Source organism: Rhinopithecus bieti, unplaced genomic scaffold (genome assembly GCF_001698545.2).
Source record: "Rhinopithecus bieti isolate Rb0 unplaced genomic scaffold, ASM169854v2 scaffold_33303, whole genome shotgun sequence".
Classification (NCBI taxonomy): domain Eukaryota; kingdom Metazoa; phylum Chordata; class Mammalia; order Primates; family Cercopithecidae; genus Rhinopithecus; species Rhinopithecus bieti.
In genome coordinates, this window is record NW_016814421.1 from 188074 (window position 1) to 200793 (window position 12720).

General features: G+C 34.1%; 1 protein-coding gene across 1 annotated transcript in view; it reads left to right on the forward strand.

Annotated features, from left to right (window-relative positions):
* RAB27B (RAB27B, member RAS oncogene family) overlaps nucleotides 1–7207 on the forward strand; it is a 68908-nt gene extending 61701 nt beyond the window's left edge. Inside the window, exon 5 of the mRNA XM_017850129.1 lies at nucleotides 867–7207. Coding sequence (XP_017705618.1) covers nucleotides 867–1066 — 200 coding nt within the window. The 3' untranslated portion in view covers nucleotides 1067–7207. The remainder of the gene's footprint in view (nucleotides 1–866) is intronic.
* Nucleotides 7208–12720: the final 5513 nt, after the last annotated feature.

Consider the following 12720-nt stretch of genomic DNA (forward strand, 5'->3'; position numbering starts at 1 on the left):
AAAAAAAAAAAAAAAAAAAAAAAAAAAAAAAAAAAAGAATTGAGTCACAGAGAGATTAAGTAACTGATGGAAGGCCACCCCATGCAGTGAGTTAATGCAGAGGCAGAGCTTAAACTCAATCCAGGCAGTCTGAGATCAAAGCTCATGCTCTTAAACACTGTATTCTTCTGCCTCGCAATCAATAGATGTAAGACTCTAAGGAATAATCCCTGACATGGGCATGAAAATGTGGTCTTTATCCCAGCTGAGCTTGAATGGCAGCTTAAAAAAAAAAAAAAAAAACAGAAACAGCACCCCATGTAATTGTAAATTGACTTCCGTGGCAGAATCTGTCATTATTTTTTAAATTTAAAGTAGCTTTATCATATCTGCCAATTTTTTATGGAAGAATTCTCTCTGAAAGCTGTACAATTTACATGTCTTCTTGCAACTTTTAAATCCAAATAAACATTGACTGTATTCACATGAATATCCTTATTCAATGCATACCTATTTTTAAAGCACATTTCCAGATAATTGAGTGGAAGGGAAGCAGTATTTTAATAGTAATGTTGGTCAGTAGTTTTATTGATCAGGGGGTATTTTTCCCCTCCTAATTTTTTTAAGCAGTGATAATGCCTTGGCTTCAACTTCCTGACTACCTCTTGTGTCAATTTCCTTGCCCATAAAACTGGTTATTATCATACTAAAGAGCAGCTCACCAATTTTTACTCACTGAGGAAAAAACAAGGATGCTTTCCAACTTAGCCAGCAAAACCATAATTATTTCACAATCTCTCAGCCAGCCGTTTTTGCATGTGTGATTCACTTGTAAATCTCGCTGTATCTGTTCTGATTTCTTTCTCTCAAAAATATTTGTCACCCTTTCTATGCTAGCATACCATATTTTGAAACAAGTGCGGCAACTGGACAGAATGTGGAGAAAGCTGTAGAAACCCTTTTGGACTTAATCATGAAGCGAATGGAACAGTGTGTGGAGAAGACACAAATCCCCGATACTGTCAATGGTGGAAATTCTGGAAAGTTGGATGGGGAAAAGCCACCAGAGAAGAAATGTGTCTGCTAGACTCTAAATAGAAACTGAACATCAAAAACCCCACCAAAATATTACTTTTATAAACAACGACAAACCACACAATTGTCGTTGAGTAAACCATGCACAATGGCATGTCTTTCTTTTTCTGCCAGAAAATCTATTTTAAGAAACCAGAATAGTCAACAGTGTTCGAAAGAATTGATTAGTTATCCCCGAGACCCTTTCAAACAAGATCAAAGATTTCCCAAATGTGATCTCATCATCATGCATACTCAATTTGTTTTTCTTATAGAGAAAATGAGTATATAAGACAACATAGAAGAAGAAATATCAGTGAGTTTTAAATCAGAACAAGCTACCTGTCACATTGGAGAAAAGGGTGGGCTACTAAAGGGAGACCACAGAAACAAGAATTTCTAAAAGGTTGGATTTACTTCTTATATTGAATCAGATGTATACTTTTAGATTTGCACTGGGGAAAACGTACTAACTAAAAATGGATACACAATGAAGAATTCTATTTGGCTAATTAAGAATGACATACTATGTACACCCAATAAGCTGTACTAGAATGAATAGATTACTGATAAAGTTACAAATAGGTAAATGTCACACTTCTGCTAAAATGCAGGAGATAGTGTCATAATGCCATCTTTATATTTTTAATATATAGCACATTGACAAGAACAGGACTGTAAATGACAAAGTACAAGACAAATACCCTGGGAAAAAAAATGAAAGTACGAGAAATTGGCATTTGTACAGCTGAAATTCAATGTATCTGTTAGAGATGTCTGGAAGGGTTACTTAGCCAAATTTTACTCAAGCCAATTAGAAGCTGACATTATCAGCTGGTATTCAGAGAACTCCAGAGGTTTCCAATTCAAACAAAATTTTAGAAATCGGTTTGGTGTTCAGCTTCACATTTCGTTTTTTCTTAGCACATGGTGATAAAATAGTCACAGGGAGAAATTAACAGTTATGGTTTATTAAATCTCTTTTAAAATGCAGTCAAGGAAAACTTTTTTTTAGATAAAATATGATGGTGATATGAAACAAAAAGTGACAATTATTGCAGGTTTCCTTTTAGTTTACAAAAGCACTGGAAACTCTAAATCATATTTCTTCCCTCCAAATCCCACCCATTCCTGACTTTGAATTAGCTGCAGAATTGCAGGTGTGTTACTTTGTTGATCAGTAACTTTGGAACAGTTATGGATCAATTCTATGGTCACTCTGAATTTTCATGTCATTAATCACATAAAAATTGATAATACCTCATTCTATATTACAATAGATTTTATTTTGCCAAAGGCAAAACACCTATAGTTGAGCTGTATTTGGGGGGTTGAGTGAGGAAGGACCTATATCTTATCTCACCAAAAAACTGGCCAGTATTTTTTTTAAATGTAAAGCTTCCTTTTCTTTCTAAAAAATAATAACAAAATCATTTTCATTGGCCTATTCTGTCCTTGTGTCTAAACTAACATTACATTAATTTTTGATCTTAGTTTCTGATAAACACAAGCCATTCCTATCAAAATATTATTTCAGTCAATTTTACCAATAAGAAAGACAATATCTTTTCATTTTTTAAATTATGAGCATACGATTTTTTGACCGGCTGTTTCCTTGTCCTATAAATTTTTTCCCATCAAACCTACTTTTTTCATACTCTGTGCGCATTTTTTGTGAAGTTATACACATTAAAGACCCTAAAAATCCCATTCCATCATTCAGCTTCCCTCTACCAACTTCTATCTGGTATTGAATCAGTTTCAGAAACACAGACAGATCCAAGGAAATGTCTCTTTATAATGTTCTTAGGATTGCTTAGACCCATAAATGTGCCATGAATCAAAATATTAATAATTTGAAAGCTTTCATGCTGTTAGTCCCCGATGAAATTCTCAGCATTAATTGGGCAGCTCCTCTGATTTCTGCAGCATTGCAACAGGTTCTAAGATGGATTGTGGCTGGGTATTCCCTCCCATGTTGTTTCCTCTGGGATGCTCTTCATTATCTCAGTGCCTGTGCCATGAAGATAGAAAACTGTAAGCTAACATTTAAGATGTTTCTTCTGGGAGGAAAGTGAGCAGGAACAAGTTATATTGCCACTGCTGTGGCAAATTTTGGTGAACTTTTGTGGTCATTATATCAATTTTTTTTTTGGATTCAAATTGTATCGTCCCCTGCATTTCCTTAATCAGGAATGTGAAGCCTTTATAAAACTCTAAAAGTATTCTGTTTTGATATGTCTTTTTGTTTCTATTCATTTTCAGTTATATGATTGATTTACTTATGCCAAGATTCTGTCACTGTCAGTTATTTAATGAGTGTTTTTTCAGGGTCTGTTTTAAGATCATTATTTGATAGCTGTAGCATGAAGCAGAGTCTGATGATACCTATAATTACAGGGGTATTCCTGTAAAAATAACAATTATTGGGTAATAATTTCAAAAGGAATGAGAAGTGACAAAATTGATTTAAAATATTGTTCTACTTATAAATAAATGCTTGATCTAAAAAAAAATTTATCCATAAAGTTTGACACCTGACTCCAGATTCTATGTAATCATTATTAGAAATTCCTTCTCTCATTATTTCAGGATTAATAGTTCTGTATAATTCATTTTACAATTTCAAATTGATCTGGTGCCATAAAGTATACAGACTACTTTAAAGATTTCCAAATCCCCTAACTTACCCCACAACAGCATGTATTTTTAGCTAAGATATGTCCTGTTACTAAATATCTCCCAATGCTTTAGTAAAACATACTATATTTAGGAGAAATGTTGAAAATGTACATGAAGCTCCTTTCTGATATAGAAACCATTTCCGGAGTATTTATACTGGTTTGATGTTTACATTGCTCTAACTCAGTGCCTCAGATACCTCTATGACCAAATTTGCCTCCAACCACATAGCTCATTTCCTATAATGTTATATCATAGGAAACCCTCACAGAGACACTAACACAGCTAAAGGTCTTCTGATATTATCAGCAAGGGATGCAAGGAATTTATTGGAATCTGGAGAGTTTGACCACCTTCTCTTGGTCTCCTCACTTACTTCTTATGAAGTTGGCATTACCTGAGACTCTTAGCTGTGATTAGGTACAAGGTTACCTTTCAGGGTAGCAAAAGAAAGATCCTTTGAAAAATTTATCAAAAATAATCCAGAGAACATAATGTTTGTCTTGGTCTGATGATGGTAAGAAATCAAGGATTGGCAGAGAAAATACTTAATGTCAAGAGTTGAGCATGTGGGTCTCTCCGTAAGAGTTTTAAAACTCTTGCGAGTTACCACTTTCCCAATTTACTATTATTTTCGTATTATCAGCTATTGCCCTGCAAAATATTCAAAACCAGCCATTTCTAAAGTAAACATTTTATCTGTTATTTTTAACCAGATAGGTGTCTTTGTCATCCTCCTACTATAAATTGTTCTTTGCCAACCTGTACAGGTAGATGAACCAGGCAAGAATTTTAATCAGCCCTTTCTTGTCCCCTTTGTAAGAAAGAGACACTTGACCATAGAGAAAGACATGACTACATTAAAAATAATTTAATAGCCACAATATGATGTTCTTTAAGCTGTAAATTGAGTACAGTGGGAATCAACAAATTTGATGAAGCCTGTCTATCTGTTCACCAGTGGAGTGAGTGCAGCAGTTAGAAAGAGAAGCAGTACTGTGCAACTGGTGCAATGGTTAGTTAAGCATAGTATATAACCTTGTGTTCATGAAACAGGTTGTTCATTGTTCTGCATCTCTCTTCATTTAAAAAAGGGCGCATAATTCTTTCCTTATTGAATATTACACCAAGCATTTGAGGGAAAAAATCTTCATTCGTAAAAGATTTTGGATTTATAATCTAAAACTCAATTATAAAGAAATAATATTCCAAGCCTCTGGTTTCCTAAGATATATAACAATTGTTTATAAAGAAGATCTGAGAGCTGGTATTTTCCAAAGTGATAGAAGAGTTGTTTTTTCCTCTCTACTAACAAGCTTTAAGATATTAAAAGAAGTCTAGTGTATTTGAATATTTTAGAGAAAGCTTTATCATTTTTTAAGATGCCAAGATGCTGTCTATGTTTGCAAAAGTTGTCTAAGAATTCACCATAAGCTATATTTTCTTCTGGATCTTTAACCAAGGTGATGTCAGCTTATTTCTGGGGAAAGTGCTGAGCTCTTACACATGAAAATGGATATAGGCTATTATTTGGGATGAGTGTCGTTTCAATGCTTTATAAATCCATGAAGCTGCTTGTCTCATAAAGTAGAACTGATACAAATTTTGGTTGGATATATAGAGAATTTTATAAATTTGTTGCCTTAGAATTTCTGGGTGGAGACCCAACTACAATGACATTGTCATGCAGGAACTATAAAGATAATTAGAGTTAAAAGTTGTTTAAATTGTGCCCTTGAATACAGCAGAACCTGGAGAAGGTCATACTTCAAAGGTCGATTTTGAGAAGGTTGATTGTGAGTCCGAATAAAAAAAGACCTAGTAACAGATAGTTTTTTTTTTTGTAACCAGATCCATAGCAAATATGTGTCCATTTTTTTCTACCAAGTAGAGGTTTATGCCCTTAGAACTAAACTAGTAAAAATATCTGAACAAAAAACATTTCGTTATTGGCATAAAATGTGCGACACTTAGAGATATTTTGTTTATTGCATATAAATCTAATTTTTCTATAAATTAGATTTATGATATTTTCATAAAGAGCTTGATTAGTTTTTCAAGGAGTACCATCACAAAGACGTTCTCCTGCAGAGTTCTTTGTATCAACAGTCCATGGTTGAGATGTTTTCTCATTTCCTATATAGAGAGAATATCACTAACACAAAAGCAAAAACATTAGTGCCAGAATAGTGGAACTATTTTGTCATCTTTTCAGAAAAAATAATATACAAATAAATCATCTTTTCACAGAGTGGGTTTCCTGGTTCTTTTCCAGCAGGCTGTGGAAGTAATGGCTAACATCCCTCAGCTGACTTTGTCTACAAGGATTATTAGCAAATTCTGTAGAAGCAAGCATGTCTGACCTTAACTTAGTGGATCCCTTATTTAATCAGTGGCTTCTGTCTTTATGTCTGTTGGCATATTAAAATAGTTTCTGTTCCTAGAAAAGTAATAACATATGCTTATCTTTATTCTTTTTCCAGGTGATTTTGTTTTCAAATGCTCTTTGCGAAAACACCTAGTGTTGTAGAAACGAAAGTGGCCAGAAAGAACAACTTGGGAACCATGAGTAGGTCATTAAATAGCTTAGTGATTTATCCTCATATAGGACTTATAAACCCTGTATGTGTTTATATGTGCCTCACAGAGTTCATGTCAGGCTCAAACGAGATATGTATAAGAAAGTGGTTTGTAAATTATGTTCCATTTCATAAATAGACACTATTCACAAACTAAAATCTAATAAAAAGCCACAGTTATAATTTAAACTGCTTGATGTGAAAAGAGGTATCATAGCAAGGAAAACACATTAATTTTCTTACAGTAGAAGTATTAAAAACTAAAAATGGGCAGGCAACTTGAAGTCATTGTATTTGATTGAAAATGTTTAATACATCTCATTACTGACAAAATACGTACGTCATCTTATATTTATTTCAAGGAAACCAATGAATTCTAGGTAGTATATTACAGCTTGGTCAAAATCTTCCATGTACAAATAGGGCTTCTGTGTCCATAGCCTTGTAAGAGATACTGATTGTATCTGAAATTATTTTTTAAAAAATAAATTATCCTGCTTTAGTGTGTTAAAAGTAGACATTGTTCTAATATAACACTGAAGTGCTTCATTGTATCCCAACAGTTTACCTTCAAGTAATATTATCCTTATTTTTAGGCTAAGCACGTTTGATTATTTTGTCTGTCTCCTACACAGATCTGTTTTGTCTAGTGCTATGAATGTAACTTAAAACTATAAACATGGAGTTTTTATTCTATATGCCCCTTAATAGACTGTGGTTCCTGATGCACACTGTTAGGTCATTATTTTGTTGTACCAAAGTTCTAGTGGCTTCAGAAATCACAGCATCCAATGATTTTTGTGTTGTCTGGGTTTGAATATTATGGTTGAGAACTGTATTCAGTGATTGTTTCTGCACACTTTTCAAATAAAAAAATGCATTTTTATCAATTATTTTCTGTACGTAAAGCAACTTTATTTCTGTGCTGAAGTTGAGTGTATGGTGAGTGGGAAACATTAAACCAATGTTTTATTTTTCTTCAATCCTTCAGACACCTCTGACTATATTATCTGTCTCTCCTCACTAGAATATATTCCCATGAAGGTAAAGACTTTTTCTTTCTTCCCTGCCTCTCCCTGTCTACCCCACCCCAAACTGCCCACTACTGTAGCCCTGGCATCTAGAACAGTGCCTGGAACTTGTATCACGTTAAAAATCGATTCCATTCAGAACTAGGAAATAAGTGATTTGGACTTAGCAAAGCGATTTTACTTATCTCTTCAAATTTTTCATTAATTATTTAAAGACTGGGTTTGCAAGTGAATTTTTAAAATAATTTTGAAGGAAACAGTTATTAAACTTAGCAGTTAACATGTTGAAGTGTTCCCTAGTACATAAACACTTCCACGTAATATAACCTATTTCTTCTCCATAAGAAAATGCTGAGCGGGTGGTGGTGTCTACCTTAGTGGCACACTGGTGAAAGATGGCGTTCAAGGCCAACTCCAGACCACAACTGTACAGCTTCCTTTACAATGTTCATTTGCAAAGGCTGACTTGTTCCCAGAGTAGATCTCCCTCCATATGTCACTTATATCGGCTTTGCCAAGATAATGATGAGTTCTTAATTTAAAGATAAACAGTTCTCCTACTGCAGGCAAATAAATCCTTGACACTATTCTCTCAACTTTATTCCCCAGTAGCAATAGTGCTGTTTCTCACGGGCAGAATATTTTGCCCACTGGGTTCATCTTAAATAATTCAGGATAAGTAACTGGGAACTCATTTTTCTTAATGGTTTTATAGAATTTTTAAAAAGTCATAGCATGCCCCATGTTAAGGAAAGATTAAAAAAATAGAGCTGCTGGACATTCACTGTAATAGAATAGAATTTCTGTTTTTAAAGCCATATATAAGGTGTATTATTCACAGTTCTCTATGCCAAGGAGAATTTCATTTCTAATATGGATTGCTACTTGTGAGGAAAGAATAGCCATAATAGTGTGAGCATGGCTGTTCTCTTAGAAACTCATTTAGGTGACTTGCATTACAGCTTAGGAAGCCTATACACTAATTAAGATTTAACTAAAGCTATATTATAGGTACTCAGTGTTTTGTGATGGTAATCTGACTTTTGCAATTATCATAGTTTTGGACTATTTCTCTGAGAAAGACAAAAGACTGTCCATTACCAAAAGGATAAAAATTAAAACCAGCAAGATTACAAGAGAGAACTTCATCTGTTCGATTGATACCCCTGAGAAAGTTACATCAGGAGCTCGTTCACTCTCATGAGAAAGTGAATCAGAAGGGGTGATTTGGAGCTGTGCTGTTTAGAAAGTTGAATTATGAGTACTCCCACTCTGAGCAACCTTGGGCCCTTTCTCCTCCCCTTACTTCCAGAGGTATTTCCCTAGCCAAGAGGGGAGATCAAAGCAAGACCACTTAACTGAACCATCTAGGCGCAGTTTTTCTTTCAATGCATTTTGCAAAGAACATGGGCTTTCTCAGTATATTGGGGAAACTAGACCCAGGAGGGCCCTGATTGAGATACAGATTCCAAAACCTTGTTCGCTAATCACTGCTCAGCATTCAAAGAACTGGAAGGATAACTTACTAATCAAATAAAAGGAATGATTTACACAAAGGAAATATGACAAAATATATTGCATAGGTAAGGATTTACATGATATTGAGTCTTACTCTCCTATTTAAATTGCAAATCTATAGTTAACATTTGTTAAATTATCACCCAATTTAAAATTGCAACCACACTGTCATCCCTAAAACTCCCTATTCGTAGGCTCAGCTTTATTTTTCTTCAATTCTTCAGACACCTCTGACTATATTATCTGTCCCTCCTCACTAGAATATATTCCCATGAAGGCAAAGACTTTTTCTTTCTTCCCTGCCTCTCCCTGTCTACCCCACCCCCAAACTGCCCACTACTGTAGCCCTGGCATCTAGAACAGTGCCTGGCAAATAGGATGTGATCAATAAATATTCGTTGAAAGAAAAATGAGTGAATCCTGCCAGAGAACCTGATTGGGTGGATTGTAGAATAACAGTGCTTATGTCTTTTACTACTTTATTGAAACAAATATTATATACAATACATAGCACATATTTAAACTGTATAATGTAATGACTGTTGCCATGGAATGTTCCCATGAAAAACATCACCATTTGGAAGACCCTGAGCATTGCTATGGCCTCCAATGTTTCCCTGTGCCCTTTTGTAGTCTCTTCCTCCTTCTACTCCTGTCCCCGGGATCTTTGAAAAATGTGGGAGTTGCAAGCACAGACCATTCCCTAACCAGGAAGACAAAAATTGGCATATAACTTCTGATTCCCCCAAAACTTAACTACTAATAGTCTGCTGTTGACCAGAAGCCTCACTGATAACACAAACATTCGATTAACACATATTTGGTATATGTATTATATACTATATTCTTACAATAAAGTAAGCTAGAGAAAAGAAAATGTTATTAAGACAATCCTAAGGAAGAGAAGATACACTTACTATTCATTACGTGAAAGCGAATCATCATAAAGGTCTTCACCTTTGTCTTCACACTGAATAGACTGAGGAAGAGGAGGAAGAGAGGGTTGGTCTTGTCGTCTCAGGGGTGACAGAGGCAGAAGAACGTTTGCATGTAAGTGGACCCTTGCAGTTGAATGCCGTGTTGTTCAAGGTCAACTCTACTAATTTGCTGTCTGTCATTATGATATTGTATAGCATGTCTTCTTTTTCTCTCCAGTTTCTTTCAGTTAACGTAAGGATTTGAGATTTATCTACTGTATATATTTGTGATTTGGTCCTTGTATATTGTTGAGTTATATTCTAATATATAAGTGTACCACATTTTGTTTATCTATTTATCTGTTAATGGACATTTGTTTTTAGTTTGAGGCTCTCACAAATAAAGTGCTACAAAAATTCACATACAATTCTTTCCGTGGAAAGAATCTTTTGTTTCCCTTGGGCAAAATAATGAGGAATTGAGTCACTAGCTCAAATGGCAAGTTCATATTTAAATTTTAAGAAACAGCCTGTTTTCCAAGTGGTTGTACTACTTTTGCATTTCCACTTGTACTAAATGAAAAGTCCAGTTTTTCCACATCCTCAGTAAGGGCAAGTCCTTTTAATGTTAGTTGTTCTAATGGGTTAGAGTGTTAGACACCACTAATGCGGTAACTCTTAGTGGTTTTAGTTTGCATTTGACTGTATTAATACAGCTAATGTATTAAGCATTTTTCAGGTGTGTATTTGTCATTTGTATATCTTGTTTTGTAAAGCAATGGTTCAATCATTTTTGCCCATTTTTATTGTATTATCATATTTATGTTTTAAGAGTCTTTATGTATTCAGGATTCAAACCCTACTATGTTGTATTTTCTCTAATTCTATGGCTTGCTTTTTGTTTCTCTAGTGGTATCTTTCAAAAAACAAAAGAGATGAATTTTAATAAAATTCAATTTATAATTTATTTTTCTTTTATGGCTCATGTTCTTTGTGTGCTATTTTAGAATCTTGCCTGCCTTAATATTGCAAAGATAATCTACTAGGTTTTATCCTAGAAATTTTGTAGTTTTAGCTTTACATCTAGGAATGTTGCCCATTTCAGGTTAATTATTGTGTATGGTATTCAGTAAGGATCAATGTTTATTTGTTCCCCCCACCAAATGCAGACATTTCCAGTATTTCTGGCACCATTGGGAAGACTTTCCTTCCTCCATTGGATAGCCGTAACATGTTTCTCAAAAATCAATCAATCATCTAGATGGACCTACTTATGGATTCTTTTTTCCAACCATTGATATGTCTATCTTTTCAACAACTGCTAATATGTTGATCCTTTTATGTTAATCTTGTACTCTGTGACCTTGTTAACTTCATTTTTTCCAGTTTTTCCCCCGGCTTTATTGAGATATAATTAACAAATTAAAATTATATATATTTAGGATATGTAACATTTTGATATACGTAAACATTGTGAAATGATTAGTATAATCAAGCTAATAAGCATATCTATCACTTCACATAGTTACCTTTTGTGTGTGGGGGGTGGGGTGAAAATATTTAAGAACTATACCCTTAGCAAAGTTCAAGTATACAGTATCTGGTAGTTTTGTAGTTTCATTAGAGTTCTCTATATCAATAATTATATGAAATGCAAAAAGTAGATAGTTTTACTTTTTCCTTTCCAATCTGTATGCCCCTTCCTTCCTTCCTTCCTTCCTTCCTTCCTTCCTTCCTTCCTTCCTTCCTTCCTTCCTTCTTTCTTTCTTTCTCTTTCTTTCTTCTTTCTCTTTCTTTTCTTTCCTTTTTCTTTTCTTTCTTTCTCTTTCTTCTCTTTCTTTCTTTCTTTCTTCCTTTCTTTCTTTCTTTCTTTCTTTCTCTTTCTTTCTTTCTTTCCTTTCATTTCTTTTTCTTCTTCCTATTTTCTTTTCATTTTATTTCTTTTATTTTTCTTTTCATTTTATTTCTTTTGTTTTTCTTGCCATATTCCAATGACTAGGACCTGCAGTACAATGTTTAAGACAAGTGGTAAAAAAAAAAGCAGGCATCCTTGCCTTTTTTCCACTATCAGTAGGGAAAGCATTAGTCTTTCACCATTAATTATATTAACTGAAAGCTTTTCATAAATGCTCGTTATCAGAAATGATGAGGTTTTCTATGATTCCCAGTTTGCTTAATGTTTTTATCATGAAAAGGTGCTGAATTTTGTAAAGTGATTTTTTCATGTACTAAAATTATCATATAATTACTCTCCCTTTATTATGTGTATATGGTGAATTACATTAGTTGATTTTCTAATGATAAACCAACCTTACATGCCTAGGATAAATCCAAATTTTCCATAATTCTACCACAACTTTAAACACTTTTTTGTGTGTAGGGGAAAAGAAATATATTTCTTTCTCATCTTAGGTTCATGGCTGAAGCCCCTATAATAAAATATAGATTAATAAGAGACTAATATACACATTTCTTTAATATAAGTTGTATGTAGCATAGGAGAGCATAAGACCTGAAGAGATGGGTAAAGCTGTCTATTTTTTAATGCTAGTTTTGATGAATATGTGGATAGTTGTGAAGAAGTATATTGGAGAAAAGGAGTATGAGCTAATGTTAACAAAGTTGGGGGAAATTAGCAAGCCCTGTTGGTTCAGATTCTTCTCTGTGTCCCTGTGTCTTCTGAGATAAGGATATTCCTTTCCTGTGAGTATAAGGAGGACACCTCTTGAATGAGGGTCATATAGGGGAAAGTTTAAAAAATAAACTCTTGCTAGATTTTATGACCTGCTTCAAGGGAGAAGGACGGAAAGTAAGAGTTGCCTTCCTGCTTCTGCTGTTTTCTCAAATGCCACAGTGCCATGTTTTGGGATAGCATGTCATGGAGTAGTATCTACTTTAATAATAAATCCATTAATATTATTACGTAAATCTTTACTGCCT